The sequence below is a fragment of the Chamaea fasciata genome, unplaced genomic scaffold, assembly GCF_029207755.1.
Source record: "Chamaea fasciata isolate MVZ Bird 193981 ecotype frontalis unplaced genomic scaffold, bChaFas1.0.hap1 SCAF_2, whole genome shotgun sequence".
Lineage (NCBI taxonomy): Eukaryota > Metazoa > Chordata > Aves > Passeriformes > Sylviidae > Chamaea > Chamaea fasciata.
The window spans coordinates 77,089,762-77,108,528 of record NW_027094087.1 but is presented as its reverse complement, the minus strand read 5'-3'; the positions used below and the strand labels follow the sequence as shown (position 1 = coordinate 77,108,528).

At 39.9% G+C, this 18,767-nt stretch overlaps 1 protein-coding gene and 1 long non-coding RNA gene across 2 annotated transcripts in view; one reads left to right on the top strand and one right to left on the bottom strand.

Moving 5' to 3' along the window:
* Positions 1–18,767, bottom strand: part of CLYBL (citramalyl-CoA lyase) — a 165,498-nt gene that overhangs the window by 1,584 nt on the left and 145,147 nt on the right. The window contains exon 7 of the mRNA XM_066176402.1: positions 14,499–14,623. Coding sequence (XP_066032499.1) covers positions 14,499–14,623 — 125 coding nt within the window. The remainder of the gene's footprint in view (positions 1–14,498; positions 14,624–18,767) is intronic.
* Positions 1–18,767, top strand: part of LOC136285343 (uncharacterized) — a 76,702-nt gene that overhangs the window by 27,907 nt on the left and 30,028 nt on the right. The window lies entirely within an intron of this gene.

The following is an 18,767-nucleotide window of genomic DNA, read 5'->3' as shown; positions in this document are numbered from 1 at the left end:
AGACATTAAATATGTATTTAAATAGTGCTTTAAACATGCTTTAAATAGTGCCAAACCTGACTTGTTCCCTTAGATGCTTTAATCCCCACGTGTCTCTGAGGTAGGATTTGGAAGATAAAACACTGCATTAAGACATGCTGAAGTTCAATAGACAAAAAAAACCAAACAAAAAAACCCAAACAGTCAAAAAAAAAAAAAAACAACAAAAATCTTATTTGCAATTCTAACAGTAGTTTGACGCACTAAAAAAAGCCCCAACAACAAACCCAAGAATCCAAGTACAAACGTGCAATCCCTTCCCTGAAGAATTCAGAACTGAGGGCCTGGCCCCAGCACTGCATAGGGTGGCTCTGTGAAGCACTGCACACCCTTTTAATGTCCTGCCGCGGTCGATATGGGATCACGGGCTGGCCTTGGGTTTCACAGTGAGCAAGGCTAACCAAGAGCGAGGTATGGTCCACAGCAGCACAGGTGTCTGTGCACGAGCAATGAGAGAAATGCAGAGGAGAACAAACCTTTTTCTGGTTTTCATTTGAAGCTTGATAATTATTAAATAGAGGACTCCAGAAAGTAATTTGAAAATATAACCCATTTACAAAAATATTTAGGAAATGTGTTGCTCCAGTGGCGTATCTAGCTAAACGGAAGCAGTATTAATTAAATACTAAATCATGCTCTGGAATAGTTCAGACAAAAATCCACCTTAAACAGTAGTCTAACAGAAATCAATATTCTTGCATGTAAGAGCAGGCTCTATGAAAGCCATGGAAAACATAATAGTAAAAACCATTATTTTATTCAAAGTAGATTTTCCTACTATAATTTGCAATATTTCAGGTAGGTTTGGAGAATGGGATTGATAGATACTCAAGGGTTGGTACTTCAAATTGAATTTTTTTGTTTACTGAGCAAACAATCAACCCTACCTTACCCCAACACCAACATCAATATTATTATTATTATAATTATTACAATTAATAATATACCACTTCTAATTACAGCTACATCTCTGTAATTGTCAGTTATACTTTTAAAACTTTAAAGAAAATGCAGTCTCAAATTATTCAGTTGATTAACTGTTGTGAAAAAAATAGGAACTAAGTAAACATTTTATGACATAGGATTTATTTGGAATAATTCACGTCTATGCAGTGATCTCAAACTGCAAGGTGCTTTTTTTTTTCTTTAACAGTAAGAAAAACATGGTTTACTTGTCCTTTTTTTTCTGTAGGCATTCAGTAATGCCCATTCAGAAACAGCTAATTCAGTAGCAAAATAAAGAGTAAAGCTAATTCAGTAACAGCTACTGCTTACAGAAGAAACTTGCATATGGGATGACAGTCATAAGCAGAAATATGTTGAAGTCTCAAATCATCCTTCCTAGTTCTGTGAAAGGCTGACTTAGGAGTACAGTTATCCTAAGTACCTGCAATGGTTTGCAGAAAGAGTTGGGTGCCTAGCAAAATCAGTTCTGATCTCTGGTGGTCTAAATCATGGCTGGGAGGGCCTCAACCCTTCCACTGACTGCCTATAGAATGATCTAAAGTCAGATACCCCTGCAGGTATCTAAGCTGTACCATGATGAATCTGGGTCAGAATGTCTTTTTTACAAAGCAAGAGCTAATTAAACAGCATGCTTGTCCTCTCTTCATTAAAGCAGTATGTTTAAAAGGAAAACAGGATAACGGTGTGTGTGTATGGACACACAAACACTCAACCACATGAGAAATGCCGTACGTTCCCTGCTTGTCAGTGTGTAGCTGTACTTCGGGTTGCTAGGAATTTGAATTCTTGAAGGAAAAAAATGCCTTTTTTTTTTTTTCCTAACAGCAAAGGGTAACATGAAGTTGGCTTCTCTGCCTGTTCACTCTGAGGCTTATTTTCCCCCTGCTAATTTGCAGTGTTGAGCTAAAGTCCAGAAAAAGAAACCAATTTTAATGCCATTGAATATACCCTATTCACTGACTCTCTTTCCACCCACAGGTTTCAACAGATAGGAAATACCAGTAATTACAGCTTTGTCCCCATGCTCTCTTTTCCAATTCTGCTAGATGAAATTTGCCTCTAGCATTCTTTTGATTTTCTCTCACATGAATATAAAGAAAACAAGACTTTCTATAAACACCATTTGCTTTGATAGCATTAATCTGGGGATTAATTTAGTCATAGATCTAAATTTTCTTTTTGGCTAATTTTCTTGACAATCTCACACTTCCAGCCTGTACTTAGATTTCCAGTAGTTCAACTATGGGACCAAGGGCCTGCTCTTAAGGAAGCTTGCAGCATGAACGGGAACAACGGCAGGTGGGCAATGCAAGGCTGGGATTTGCATCCATCGCATTCGGTGGCTGTGGTTCTTGCTCACCACGCAAACATATAAATCATTCAGAGGGAGCCTTTTCAGAAACCTGTAAAAGGACTCTGCCATCAGGCTAATCAAACGTGTCAGACCTGCCTTGGGAAGAGACAGGCTCTCCAGGTAAAGGCTGATGGAGAAGTGGCGAGGAAGACCAGCCAGGAGGCAGAGCCGCAGATGATGGGCACAGCCTCTGGGTGACAACACCTGGATGCAAATAACTCAGCTGGGATGAGAAATGGGAGAATGGAGGACAACTGTGGCACCCACCAGACAGCAGTCTGGAAGTCCAGCCCTACTGAGGAATGGACAGGTTTGTGGGCCAAAGACTGCCCGTTTAAAGCAACACAGCACAGATTCTGCTGTGCCTATTCGGTGCCATCCTTCATGCAGCCACACAGAGAATGTGCTGAAGGCAAAGCCCTGTGAGAAATGGGGTGACTTTGGCACTCGCCACTCTGCAGGGCATGGGAGCCGTAAGGGCACTTTGGCTGGAGCACGCTGTACAGCTGTGAAGGCAACACAACACAGCAGAAGGGTTTGTTAATACAGAATGTCTGTGCGCCCTCGGCCTGATTGCTCTACAGCTCTGTCAGGGCAGACTACCAAGGAGGAATCAAGGAAGAAAGTGAATGGGCAGCATTCCCTGTCTGGGTCATCATGCAGGGTATCTAAAAGTCCTTCCCGACTGACTGACAAGCAAGGAAAGACTCAAGGTTTTTCCTTCTGGCATGAAGTATTTTTCACTACGGCATTTAATGCTCTATTAGGACAGTAGTAACATTTTAAAAAAGTAACAGCCATTTATTCAAAATGCAGGCCAGGCTGAGTAAGGTCTTAAGAGCTCTACTTCAAATTTCAGTATATCCTGAAGTGCTGTGAGGATGGAAAAAAGAAGATTTGGCAGTTGTAGAAAACAGCTGCAAGTGAATTAAAACTATAGACAGCTGATAGGTTGGTTGTTGTTTATTTTTTTTTTCCTCAGAAGGTAATGGCAAATGATAGTCTTGGAAAAATGGGAATTGAGAATGGTCAGCTCCAAGTGATGCAAGGATCCAGCTTACAGACAAGAGAAGCCATAAGGCATAGCTGACAGAGAAGTCATTTTCACAGGTCAAGACATGAAGATATAGGCTCGTGATAAAGGAGGGAAAATCAGTTGTGCAATAAGAATAACAAATGCAACAAATTTCCAGCTGGTTGTGGAGAGACTGAAGCACCAAGCTTTGTAATGCACCAGTCTAGCAGATTTTACGCTTGTATTGTATGAGTTTCCTTTAAGATAAATGCAGCCACTCCAGCACAGCTCAGACCTAGCAAAGTTCAACATGTAATTGAGGGCTCTTCTTTGACAACTTAGAATACAACCTTGGTCACATTCTGCATGGATCTTGAACATGGCTCTTGTTATATCTGTATGTCACCCTTAAACATTTCCTTTACCTATAAGAAATGACATGTATCAAATCACAAAAAGAGTCTCAGGGTTGGTCTGTCACTTGCCATGGCAAAAGATGAACACATTAATGCAGTGTTTCCAAGAACACAAAGACGTCCTCTTTTTGTGCATGTCTCTCTTGTATTCAGGAACATTTACTTTGTGAAACTTCTGGCAGTAGTTAAGAGCTTGATCTGTAAAACTGTTTCATAACCAGAGTAATACTGGTTTTTAGTGGCAAGAAGCATTTTACCTTTCTAGAAGTTAAATGGACAGGATTCAGGGTCCATGATTTCAGTGTTGTCTGGGGATCAATATTTTCTGGAACCAGGAGAGGGGAAGGAATGATACAGGCACTAGTGGTTATCATGGGTGTAATGGAATCATGTTATATATGGAATTGTGTTGACTTTGACTGCACAGGGGATGGATAGGATGGCAAGTGAAGTGCCCTTATGTTTTTCCACATGATCAGGGAATGTAAAGTTTTATACTTCTTCGTCTGAACTGAAACCTTTTTATATGATACACAACGTTACATGGGGTTTAACTCTCACTATATTTTATTTCTTTATGTACCACTGGACTAAGGAGAGAAATAAGCAGGATAAAACTATCATGATACAGAACATTTAAGTCACCTCACAGTAACGTGACACAATTATCTCTGAGTTGTGTATTAAAGTAGTTCAGTTAATTAAAGTCAAACAGTAATTGATCTGGGACATGTGAGACAGTGATCAGACGAGCCAGTCCCCTTTGGTTGGCAATACAGAAGAATTAGATGTACTCCTGCACCTGGGATTGCTCGTGGCTTTTTCCTCAGCATTTGCTCCATCTGTGGTTACCTGTGCCTCTAACCACATCCATCCTGATGACTGCAATGAGCTCAGTAAGAGAGTTACTGCAGACCCTCAGTTCTTAGACCACTGTAATCTATTAATCACCTGCATTGGTTTTCCTAAGACACAGAAAGTATGTAAAGTTTGAAGTACCAGATAACTCCTGTGAATTCAAAAAAGTCTACTGGCTCCCTGTCTGTTGGCAGATGTGACTCCAAGCATGAGCATTGGTTTTAAGAATTCTGTGCTCTGTTTTTGGAACCACTGCTGTGGTCCACTCAGTCATTGTCCAGCCTTTGCTAATAAACCTTTGATTTGATGCCTTGATCTCATCATACAGATAGCCAACGGTTTTAACTCCCATATGACAGTTGCCAAGATTTTCTCAAATATATTTATATAGGTTACATTAAGATCGTGGCTTGTCTACAGCAGAAAGAAAACCCCAATTGTCTTGCATCAGATGAAAGAATATAGCTAATAGTGCTACATTAATTTGTAGTATGTGTCCATACATGGGCTGTCCTAGGCCACTGTGACTTTTTCAAAAGCAGCTTACTATGGGAACCTAGTCAGGCTCCTTAGGTGGCAGGCTTGAAGGTGCTGGGGGATCCTGGTGACTAGGTGAGGCTTTGGCATGGGGGACACTCTGGGTAGTTTGGCCAGTGGAAAGAAAAGAAAATCAAGACAAGATAATGTTCCAGGAAACTGCAATATGGACAAGAAATCACCTGCTGCTGAAGTTTGAATTAAGTATGGGTCTAAAATAAGGGTTATCTAATGCTTATGGAATTGCCAAAACCCCCTCTTCCACTACTTTGGGGACTGCTGATTTTATGACAGTCTCACTAGTGAGGGGAGGTCCTCAAACAGTACTCTGCTGTCACACAGTCAGACATAGTGCCCCACTGATAAAGATTTGGTTTCTTTTCCAATTACTTTTCTCCACAGTTTTGCAATATCTTCCTTTGCAGACCAAATCCATGCAGAGTGTGTGGCAGTTTGGCTATCTCCTTGTCTTACTGGACCCTCTTTGGAAGGATGTGCATCTAGGACATGGGGGAGATGGGCATGAGGGGACCAAGAAGCCAGCCACCCTTCTCTCCTCCACCCCCTTCATCATTAGGAGATGTCGTGAGTCAAACAGAGCTCCCACACTGCTCTGGTAACATAGGCCAGAGGCTGTGTGTGAATACAGCCATTGTGTAAATAAGTGATTATGTAAGTCCCCTTCCAACCCCGGTGACCTGTGTTGGCACTCGCGGGCAGATGCCAGGCTAAATGGAAATGAGCAGAATGGGTGATGCCAGCTGGCCAGGACAAACCTTGTGTACCTCCTAACCCATACAGACAAGTGGCTTCAAGTCCACAGACACAAGAAAAATTTTGATCCGCAGTTATCTGAGAAACACTTGTTCTTTCCATGGTAATTCAGTCTCGCCCACTTCTGAAATCCAAAGGTCTAGTTATGACTTTTTGGAGACACCAAAAATACAAGGAATAATTGCACTAAAATCTGCTTGGGTCTGAGAACATTACCTCTAATCCTGTACAATATTAGCTATTATAAGAAAATAAGAGGTTTTGTGTTCTGCAAGCAGAGCAGATTTGGTCTTCTGAGGAGGGAAGGGAGCAGGTGGATGGCAAAGGCTCCCCCTAAAAAGCATGGCATTCAGGAAGATAATTCCCCTGGGATTAATGAAAACACACGTCGTTTAAGTGACTCCCTGCAGAGGAAATTTGGAAGTCTTTGCTTTGGGGCTTGAAAAGAACGCTTGGATTTGCTTACAGGTAATGAACAAAGGAGAAGAGGAGCCTGGTCACAGCAAATGGCATTGGGTCTGTGCCTGGGGGAGGAGTGATTATCCTGAGTACAAAGGAATGATTTCTCTTGAAACAGAAGGTTGAGACCATATTTTTGGGGAAGTCAAGAGCTAACAGCTGTGATGGTGCTGAATGCAGGTTTAATTAATTTTTTTCTTCTGCAAGTTGTAGCCAAAGAGCTGTCATAAATAGCTGGGTCATGATTCTACCTTCTCGTAATGAACTTCCAAAGGTTAGTGAGCTGCTCGGAGGTGTTCAGTGAAATCTGGGTCAATTGCGAGTGTGATCCGGACTGTGGCCTCTCTCTCTTCTCTGCTCAGGCCTGTCTTGCCTCCAGAGCAGGTTCACACATTACCCTGGCTTCCTTTGAGTGTCTTTGCAGTAGGTAAGAAATGCCCAAATAACCAGTGGTGTCACATATGACAAACTGAGGACTTCACAGGCAGTGAGCTGTACGGACACAGCTTTTTGGGCTGCATATTTCCACAGCCTCTCTTCTGGACCCTTTCACATTCACCCCTTTTCTGTAACAGCATTATGGGTGGAAAGACACATGTACACAAAATCTTTGGGGAAAAGAAATGATCCCTGAAAAGATTAGTCAGAGATATCTTCTTGGCGAGAGGAGATGCTCAGTGGGTCTCTGATCTGTTGAAGCGTATGTGGGGAGGGAATTCTGTGAAGTATCATCACCATTAAGTTTCTGTAGCCTTTTTGCTGATATGTAGAAAACATTAGAAATCACTACCTTGTGTTTCTTTTTGCCAGCGTAATCTTCCACTGGAGTAGAGGTAGTCAGTGAGTTCAGAGAATAAATCAGTTTGTAAAGCCAGAAGCAGGCCTGTTTGTTTGAGATAGGCTTTTGCCTCTAGGAGCAGATGGAAGGACACAAAAGGTCAAGAAAGAAAGAGCAACAACCACATGAAATAGAGATTGATTTTTGCCTCAAATAACTCCTGAGCAGCAGTGCAAGAACTCTGACAGAAGAAACCCTTTCTAAAGCTCAACAGGTAGAAAGGACTTTGTGATCCTTCAAGTCCACAGTGGGGCAGGAAAGATGAAGAACAAGGACCTACAAGGTCCTTCATTTCTTCTCCACCTGGAATTACTGTTTCCAGCCCATATATAAGGGTTTTGCCCTGCTGTGTGAGCCAGACAAGCTGTTTTTCCATCTTGCAGTCCTCCAAGTTGCCTGAACCACCAGGGATAGCCCTTTCAGCTGGAGTGGGCCTGGGGATGCTGCTTGGTCCAGCTCCAGAAACTCCTCAGGCCACCAAAGTCTCTCCCTCTGTCTGAGCAAACAATCTATTTAAGATCCCTGAATGAAAGGCAGATATGAGGATTTTAATTGCTCCCTTTGCATTTTCTTTGGTTACTTTCTCATTGTGGTTGCTGCCTTCCTGTGTGCTCCTCTAGAGCAGGAAGGAATAAAATTAAAGAAGTGGAGGGAAGTTCTAGAAATCAGGAATATTCTCCACTGGTTTTCATTCTCTGTCTTGTACTGTATTGGGGACGGAAGAATCCTAGAGAGCACACTTGCGGCTGCCAAGCAAATCTTTATTTTATAGCACAAAAGCAGCTTCCTGGACAAACAGCCTATCCAACCGTGCATTTTTTTCTCCCTAGTGAGATTCATGGTTATTATATGGAAAAGTGAAAAGTAACTGATATTTAGACTTAAGGATCCTCAGATGCCCTTCATTTAGTAATTTGGAATTAACTGGAGGTTTATAGTCATGGAAGCAATTTGTTAAATATAAACTAGAAGATTCAATCTGAAAGTAAATGACTACAAGGCATACAGACGGCATTTGATACTGAAGGGAAAGGTAGCTGTAAAATACAATGGAGTTGAGAAAAAAAAAATAATAGTGAGGCTTGTTCTGCCAACAAGCATGGAATTGCCTATGTTTTTGTATTCCGTGCTTTTTCTAATTTCAGACTCATTTTCTGAAAGGATTGGACAGCCATTTTTTACTGCGATTCTCTATTCCAACTGACAGAGATTTTACAGAGAGCCGCTCCAGGTCCCTGACAAAGCTGGCTAGCACAGAGAGAAGTGAAAAGGCAGCAAGACTGCTGCTACTTAAATTAACTGAAACAATATTTTGGCTGTACAGGCTTCTGAATTCCCTCAGTAAGGCTTAAAAAGAGCCATCTGGTCAGAACATTACCTCTCTAGTTAGATCCTGCTTTGAAAATTGAAATGAGGCTCATGAGCGCTTGTTAATGCTTTTTAAACAGGGATTTTGGAGGTGGGTAGTTGCCTTGTTGGGTTGCTTGGTGCAGAGTAGGTTTTGGAACGATGGTGGGCAGGTGTCTGCAGTGCTGGGTGTCTTCCCACTCCATGCTCATAGCAAAGCATCGCCTGCGCTGGGAATGTGCCGACACAGCATGGCCCTTCCAAAAGCAACTCACCCTGCATTTACCTCCTTGAGCTGACAAGGATGGAGGAGCCGTGCCTAGCTGAGGAGGAACCCAGAGAGGTGCCATCCTCTGCAGGGCCTGTGTCCCCTGGGACAGCAGCAGCTACCTCCTCCAGGGGCTATCTCCGGGTGGAAAGGCTACGGAGGCGCACAGATCCATCCTGCTCCTGGCTCATGGTGAAACTTCTCCCCACAGGAAGTATCAATGTGCCATCCGAGTCCTTCTCCCTCTGCGCTTTGGACACAGGTCTTTAATGAGTGGAGGAAAACAGATTAAGAGCCACTGAATGCCTGCTGGGGAGTGGAAAGGGCAGAAGCTGGCAAGAAAATGTTTTTGTACGAGTTTCTGCCCTGCTTAGAAGCTTTTGCTGCCCTGTGTAGTAAAATCTGTCTCCTTCTATCCCCACCTGGCATAACTCCCTCAGGACTGATTGCACCAATGTAGGAACCAGTATAGCACAAGCAATTAGCTAATACAGCCCCTTCTGCTCTTTTGTAGAGGTTCAAAATTTGCCCCAGATGGATCTTTCTAAAAGAAAAGCCTTCAACCATGACACAGAACACATTTATAAAGCATTTTTCAAATCCTAGGAATGTACAGAGAAATTTTGAGTACTGATATGAGCTCTCTCGATATCAAGTTTTGAAATTAAAATCTAATTTGGCCACTTTTTAAAAAGATAAACAACATAACCGTGGCCCATGCTTAAATCCCACCAGCACTCCTCATCTTTGCATAGAGATACACCTGAGCCTAGACTTCTTAAGTCTGGCGCTCCTTAAAGGTGGCAATATATCACAAATTCCTGAATCCCCCACTCTGCAGTGAAAGGAATACACATTGACTGATTAACATAAAGGACAGCACACACCCTGTGCTCTCGGAGGGAGGGCTGACAGCGCTGCAGCCCAGCACACACAGAGGTACCCTGTGTTGCCACTGTCGCCCTGGGATGGGATCCAGCTTGGTTGCTGGCACCTCAAAACTCAGCAGTCTGTCCCGGGCAAGGGGAGTGTGGGCCTGGGCTGCTCCCTCACTCCCAGCTCTACATAAAGCCCTGAGATATAATGCCCTGTAAAGTGCAATATAATCCCTGTGGATTGATGGGGTTCGATACAGCCCCGTGCCAGAGAGATGCTCCCGTGCATCCCTTTCAAGAGGCACCCTTGGACATGGCCCCACTTTCCTAGCAACCACGGGCTGGATTGAGATAGGGTGGATCTCACTGGGCTGGGGAGCCCTCCTGGGGTCCACGGCAGAACCAGGAGAGGGAAGAAAGCCGGGAAAGACCTCCCTGTAAGGCGGTGGGAGCTGGAGCTGGCTGAAGCACAAGGGCGCATCGTCTCTAAGATACAGTGGCTTGGGGTAGCTTTTCCTAAACAAAGAGCATTATAAGAGAGCCACTGCTGGAAATTTCCATTCCTTTGTTGGGTTGATGCTGTGTAAATAAATGCATTCCTAAGATTTTTCATAATCCTGGAAAGGTCCGTAAATGAAACTGTATAGTTTGCCAAATCACTGGAGTTCATATATATTATTCCTCAGCTGCTGGGAACACGATATACAATGACACAGAATATAATGCAAGAAACATATGCTAAAGGTCTTCTTAGAAGCACTCTGTGCATTTGTATGTGGCATGTACAGATATTCCTTTTGATTTGCTCTATGGGATTTAAATATTCAGCCCATATTACAACTTGGGTTTGTGATATACTTTCCTTAACTCAAAATAATCCTTACCTGACAAGTGACCTTGGCAGCAGCATTTAGTTATTCCCTGGTTTAATATGTGGGTGCTTTGAAAGCATTTGTAAATTAGTATGTGAGATAAATGTGTAATCAACCTTTTACTTTATTCTTCTGCTTTTCCTTATCTTTGAATTTTATTTAAAAGTAAGGCAACTTGGGAAGATTCAATTTCAACAATGATATTGTGCCTGATGTATTTACACAGTGAATGGCTTAAAAATTAATTTTCAATGTCTTACATTTTTGTCAAATACAAACACTGACTACTTATAGAAGAGATACAGTCCTGTATTCAGTGTACTGGCAATGTAAACTCAGGAGTTACCTAAATAGTAAAGACCATTATGTCCTCATTGCTAGAAATCAGATATTTTTCTTAAAATAGGCTAATAACTTCTCCCACTAACTCTACCCCCTTAGATCAGTTAATATGTATTTATAAGATCACTTCCCTGTTTAATGTAGTACAAATGCTTTAGAAATTTCTAATAGAAACTGTCCTTTAGACCACTGGAATGATGTTTATTACCCTTTTTAATTTTTGAGCACACCGACATCTATCTTATACTTAGGCTTTCTGACAGCTATACCTGCTTTCTTTAGGATGATTATTTTAATTTTGAAAATCATACCCCCAGTAATGCAGTTCTACTGGAAAAATGTTGAAATGACCAGGAAATAACACTTTTCTTTTTTAGTACTTTTCAATTTTAGACATCAAAGTTTTAGACAAAAGAGAGCACTTAATAACTAGTTGAATAAAATACAAAATGTACTTTTTCAACATTTGTTTCTACTTGACCAAAATATCATATATAAAATTATCATTTTTTCCTAGGCATGCCATTTTTTTAGTTGGATTAGAAATGTAAAAAACAGCCCCACAAACAAAACAACCTAGAAGCCAAACCAAAGCAACCCCTCAAACAAGAAAATATCCATACGGCAAGCCCAAATACTTCTGCTTAGCTGGTGAGCTCTCTAATTTCCTTCTGTTTGGGACACTGCCACAGCATCTCGAATTCCACAGTGCTTATCTGAGATCCTAATTTTTCCTGACCTCAGTACTCACATTTGGGGGCTACTGTGTCAAAGCATTTCAGCGTCCAGGATGAAGTAGCCTGGTTCAGCCTTCTTTCAAAAGAAGATTGTTATGGAAATTGTGGGTCTCAAATTGGAATAGATTATGAAAGATTATTACTGTATTTTAATATAAAATATTGTTAACTAAGGGCATCAAACTTTAAACCAAATTAATAGCAAACTATGATCCCAGAGACTGCAGACCAGTAACTTATCTACCACACAAACAGCTGCACAAATCCCTCACATTTATTTTTTCCAGACTTTCAACTTTGATTAATAACATGGTAAAACCATGCAAGCCTCAACCATATTAACCACAGCCATATTTTTAGTCTTACTGACATGAACACTTTAATATAATAAAAGGGAAAGGAAAACAGAAGAGGTGTTTCATTAGGACACGAGGATTACTGAAACCGCTGTGTGGAGCATTTGCCAGGAGGTGGTAGGGGAAGAGTTATTACTCACATTTTAGCATGTCGTTAGGATGTGGAGCGAGAGGATCCCTCAGTGAGATATGTTTGCTTTGGAAAAAAAATTAACTAATCAGACCGTCCAAGCTCTTCTCACTGGCACAGTCATAATAGCAAATTAGAAACTCAGTTAATGAGTTTCCAGCATTACATGGAAAACTATTTTTCCAATTTTGTTATAAAATGCAGTAATACTAAAATGCTATGAGATTCAGAAGTTCACATATTAACCTGCCAGTCCTTTTCTATTGATAGACGGCTACATGCAAAAATATATGAAGCATGCAACCTGGTTGGTTAAAAAAATAGCCTGCACCACAAACCCTCAGCAAATTTGCTCTTGCAGCTGATTACAGAAGCTTGTAACATATTTTAAAAGCATTTATGAAGAGAAAAAAAATCCCCCAGACCCAAATAACCCAGCTCCCCCCCCAAATGGCTGATATAAACAGAAAACCTCAGCATTACGTCAGTAAAATAGCAGCTTCCTAAAAACAAACCTAAAGACTAACGCTTGCCTAACATTAAATTATTCAATATTAAACATGTTTGGCTTAATGATCGTGTGATAGTGGGACTAGCGTTAAATTTGGTCCAGTCTCCTAGTCTGGTGTTCATATGACAGGGGTGTTCCTCAGGTGAGTTTCTGACACTAAACTCAGCTGAATGAATAGTATTAAACACTCCATAAAAATATTTGGCTGAGTAAGTCGTTTGACTTTTTTCTTGCTGCCTGTACCTGCCTACACATTTGCACCAGCAGTATGTTTGTAAAGATGCCTTTTGTAAGGGAGCCAAGCCTTGTAAATTGGAATAATGGGCAAAACCAGTCACGTATTTTCTATTTCTATATTGTTTACATGAAGAGAGCTACATTTCAAAATTGAGGGGGAGAGAACAAAGAGATCCAGGCATACAGCATCCTAATAGGGACCCTGAAATCACTGCTCTGGACAGCACCCAAACAGCAGAGTCATGGCTGTACTGGAAACACCCAGGTACCACAAAGGGGATGGAATAGCCCAGCGAGGAGAAGGGCAGAGAAATAGCAAATACCTTGTCACACTTTAACTCCGAGAAGAAAGCAAAATTTCTGTTTTTACCTTTGCAGCATTTTTAATGCACAACATCCACATTATCAGAAATGCAGGGGAACAGGGAAGGCAGACATCCCATTTTTTTTCTAACCCACTAGAAAGTGGAAAAAAACATGCAGAAAACATTTATCTGGCACCAGTGAAAGTGAGACCCTATGCACAGTCTTATAGATGAAATTCTCGACTGGAGGGGTTTATCTCCTACTTGAATTCCACACAAGCACATGTGAACCATTCCCATTCATCTGCACTCCCCATTCTGACATTGGGACTTTCCTTTTTAACTAGCCCAGGCTTGGCTGAGACTAAGATAAACATGTTTGGCTGCAACTTTTTTTTTTCTTTCAAAAAGAGGCAAACTGGATTATAGCAAATAACCTTTAAGATAATTAACTGACAATGCCGCAACTAGCATAAAATCTTCCTTCAGGCGACCCCTAATTTAAGTATTACTGGCACAAAGTGGAGACAGATTGTGCATCACCACCGCAATATTTACATAGCAGAAACCCACAGAGCAGGAAACGTGAGACTCAATGATGCACTAAATTAGGAACAATCATATTCTAGTGTTAATTTGCTTTCTCCTCTATCCAAAATTCAGGTCCAGCAATTGGTACAAATGCACATAAAACATCCCCATTTTTAATGATTAAGAACCACAATCTACAAGCAGTTTCACTCAAAAGTACATTCAATTACTACTGGGCATGTTTGAGGGATCAAACCCCCAAAAGTGAAACAGGTCTACCAACACAGAGATTTTTTTAGAAACCAGAGGCTTCCTAATCCATTTATTTCTTTCCATAAATGATGTCTGTGCAAGCAGTCTGAGTCCTCTGCCAGGCTACCTGACTTTTGGTTGCAAATATTTTCCTCTGACAGTAACACTGTGATTCTGCGGCATAATGGAGAAGCAGTTTTAATTCTCCGATGCTGTAGATACTTGCAGGTACCCAAAAGTCTGTGTAATCAAAGAATTAAAGTTAAAATGGGGAGAAGGAAAAGATAGCCATTCTATTTCTAAACATATTGGGAAGTGATACATTTATAATATACACTATCCAGAGACAGATTTCACAAGCAATACTCTTAGTTACAGCACACTTCACAAGGTAAAAGCAAAGAGCCATCACCAACGTTTCTAAATCTTAAATATTATTCAGATTTGGTTCCACTATGGCATATTAACAAAATATTTACCTTGCCTAATCGCTGATGCTCTTCAAAAGCAGAAATCAGTTCTTGTGCCCACTTTATTTTTTCAGGGCTCGGAGAGAACTGTTCCTGGACAACAGCAATTTGGTTGGGGTGAATCACCTGCTTACCTACAAAGAAGATTAATAACACCAGAATCATGCATCGACAAACAGATGTTCAAGCAAAATGTTCCAACCACTTGAGGCTCTCATATGCCTTGCAGACTTTCTTGCTTTCTAACTAATTATTTTACTTGGTTTCTTTTATTTTTAAAACTGGAAAACAGGCAGAGAGCTTTTTGATAGATTATTTTAAGAGTAAGAATATCTTGTGCTGTGCTTGCATTCAGTATAGTTTGAAAGAACTCACAATTCTTTCTCCTCCCTCCCCATTTTGATCCATACATCTTCTTTCAGTTGTTTCAGGTGCAATTGTTTGTCTTGGGCAGTCGATAACAATTAAATATAATGCATCTCTGAATTTGACTATACAAATAGCAGCTCCAGCCACTCTTAAATAAGTTGCATTAAAGTGTGTTCAGAAAATGAGATCTGAAAAAGATGGCAAGAGATCTCTAAGTCTGAAAAGTTACCCTAAGGATCATTCCCTAAATTCTTAGTATTGGCTTAGCATCATATAATCCTCAATTGCTGAAACTGTTGTTGCTGCAATTATTGGTAGTTGCAGGTAGGCTGCAATATTTATTTAGTCACTGGTATAGCAAACAACCACCAGCAGTGCCCTGAGGTTTTGTGAAGCAGATTTTTTAATCCTTTCACGTATAAATATAAGTTAAGAAAATAAAAATATATGTTGTCTTTCTCACTAGAGATTTTCAAACGTGAATAGACAGCCACATAATCCATTTTAATCCGTGATTGAATTTAGCTACCTTAAAACAAATACATGTCTAATTTGTTTGACACTTTGAAAAGTGCAGCGTTTGACATTATTAGTTCATTTCTATGGGAATTTCACAGACCGGTGTGATTTCTGTGGTTTGCTTTTAAGGTGCATTAATAAAGAGAGGCTACCGGAATTCCCAGCTTCCTTCAGAGTAAATGACTCTCCTCGGTGCCAGATAACAAAACTAGTTAGAGGGATGAGCCTGATCCTGCAAACCTGCCAGCAAGTGAGCAGTGCCCTGCAGACCGAGGGTCCCACAGCCCTGCCGCCGCCGCAGCCTCTTGCGCGAGCGAGATTTTTGCACTTTGCCAGGAAAAGTTGGAAGTGTCAGGACCTAAGGAGGTTTCCCTGCACAATGGGGTCTGCCCCCGTGTTCTTACTGACATTAAGCCAGCTGTACTTTAGGAATCAGCCCATCACTGGATCTGAGGGGTCTCACGCTTGAGCGCAGGAATACACCTATTTTCAATGAAATAACCACTGCAAAAATCCCTGCGATTACTTTGATCAGACTGCAGTAGGTCTGAGTGATAACCGGAGTACAAAGAAACTCTCCTTAATTAAATGAGCAAAGAAATAGTAGTCCTTTAGTCCTTTGCTACGTTCCTTTGCTAAAAAGCCACAAGTAGCTCAATTTTATTTCTTGTCAAACAGCGTTTTAGTTTATGGTTTTACAGGCATGCAAATATTCAGTTTGAAATTTCAATATCACAATTATTTTTAAAATAGCTTAAATATAGGTAAAAGCTTAAACCCTTTTAAGAAATATAATTTTTGAAAGAAATTACACAAAGAAATTTTTTAAACTGATGTGTTTTATCTTAGGTCTACCCAGAGGTTTTTTAGTAATTTTAATAAAATGTCATAATTAATAAGCTGATGATGTTCCTTATTTGTAATGCCAAAAATTCTCCATAGCTAAACCATTATTCCAAAAATAAAGTGTGTACAACAATTTCTTGATAAATCCTAAGGAGCTTAACTTTCTGAAAAAAATGTTAAGTATATTTTAAATTATATTTGAAGTCAATCTCGAATTATAACAAAATTAAAAATATATACATATGATTTTTTAAAGTGTAAAAGATTTCTGCAAAAAGACTTGCTTTTGATAAAGATACCTATAGTAGTAAACTATGCTTTTAATCATTAAAACACTACTGAACAATTTAGAGAGAATAAAATCTAACTTTTGATTTATAGCACTTGGTTGATTTTTGTCACAGACTATTTATCCAAATAACTGCATAACAGACATAATGCCATGCAAGAATGAAGTAAATATTTTAAACAGAATTGTTGTTATTGACAAGTTACTGAGAGAGTGCAAAATTGGAAGACATTAAAATTTATGACCACGAAATCCTTTTTACAGTACCACTTGATATATTGTGCTTTTAATCAATAGTTGTCAAGTCTTTTAGGTAACTCTATGATGGTGTCGTTTTAGTCTTCTACAACAGACTGAAAAAGAGAGGACACCTAGACTGTTTTATATTTATATCTGCTTTCTCAGCATGTAGCACAGGACTTTTTATAATGACTAAGTCAGCTGTTAAAGCTTATGGCAAGGTTTACCTAATTTTTTACATAAACATTCCTAAAAGCTATGCCCATTTATGTAGGCAACACACTGATTTAAACTCCACAGGTACCAGTAGTGTAAAACATCTTGATGGATATCTATGGATATATAAATATATATATTTTTATAAATATACATATGAAAGGACTATTAATTTGGCTGGATTACATTTGAAAACATTTGATTTTGTTTATACATTCACTGAAGGAAAACCAGGCTGATTTTAATATAACTGGAAGAGAAAACTTGGCTGCAATAAGCAGTGAGGTTTGCGATAATATTTAAATACCTGGTAAATTCTTCATTATGTCATTTTTCGTGTTTAATCTTGAGGGAGGCTATTTATTATTTATTAGCTATTACATTAAGGGCAATTTTACTGGCCTATTATGGGGACATCTAGGGACATATAACTTTGCTGAATATTTTGGATTTGCATTGCTTTGGATGGTGGTGAGTTCAGCCCTGTTCATGCAAATAAGTGAGTGTTCTCCAGCTATGACAGCAATTTGCAAGACTCAGTTCATTTTAGTTAGGTTGATTTCAATGATTCTGATTCTTTATAAAAAAAGTAGCAGGAAGGGATCTTATATTTAAAAAGTAGAAGAATTGCACATTTTGAACTCGTTATTAGGGTGACATTTCAGTACTTTCACATTATCAGTGGACTGTCGGTGGCAAATACAATGTGCATACTTCTGCTTTACACAAGGTCATGGATTAACCTAAGGCCCACTTGTAATTTTCTGTGATGAATGTGAAATTGGAAATGTTAAAATGTTTCACTTATAAAGATTTGGAAAAAAACATTTGTATAGGTTTGGAAAAACATGATTTTGCTATCAGTTTTGAAAATAGATTTTATTTCAATCAAAACAAGCAGGAAAGATTATAAAAATATTAGATAAACTGAGAGCAAAAAAACCAAAGAACAAGTGAAATATTTTAGATTGACCTAAAATATTTTTTTCTTTTTGCAGAAGAAAAGGAAAAATGCTGTTCTGTTTTACTTAAACAGATTTTAAATTTTTCTCCCCCCATCAAATCAGTAGAATCACTATTGCCCCATCTCTAATTAGAGTTGGACTGATTATCAGGTTGTTTGCTGAATTTTGGAAATGTGTTGATGATAGCTGCAGAGAGATAGGAGGCAAAAGGCAGGTGCTGTGAGTGCACCTTAATAAAATCTGTACTTTTCACAGACCTTTACTACTTGTATGGAAAGGCAAGTATGACACATGTACAGCCAAGACAGAAAGCCATTTTACACCCTAAATTGCTACGTGACCTTTTTATTCATCTTCTGTCTGGACCTTGTTCTAAGGTCAGACAACTTCCACCATACAGTCAAGTGGAGTCCAAATCACCATCAGCATTAGTTATGCTGAGCATTTCTAAATTTCCTAAATTGGCAGCCTCAGTTAAGCATTTAAATGCACGTTAAGTCTTTAAAAAGAGTGCTCTCAAAGGTGCTAGGCACCTGCAACTCCATCTTCTGTCAACAGGAGGTTCAGATGTTCATGTTTTTTCAAAAATCAAGCCTTTCCTTAAGCTAGGAAATATTGGTTGAGACTAGGTAGCCGTCAGCAGGTGCTACCATTCAGCAGCTCTATTATTTTCCCAACTTCAAAGGCAGCCGAGTGAAGGGTGGAAGTCCACACGGCTGCGGATAATGTAGCTGTGAGGAGCTAACCATTTCGACTCCAGAACAAGGCTTGGGTTTGCAAATGTCAAAGCTCAACAGACAGTAAAGCAGAGTTTGTGCCAAAAAGCATCAATTG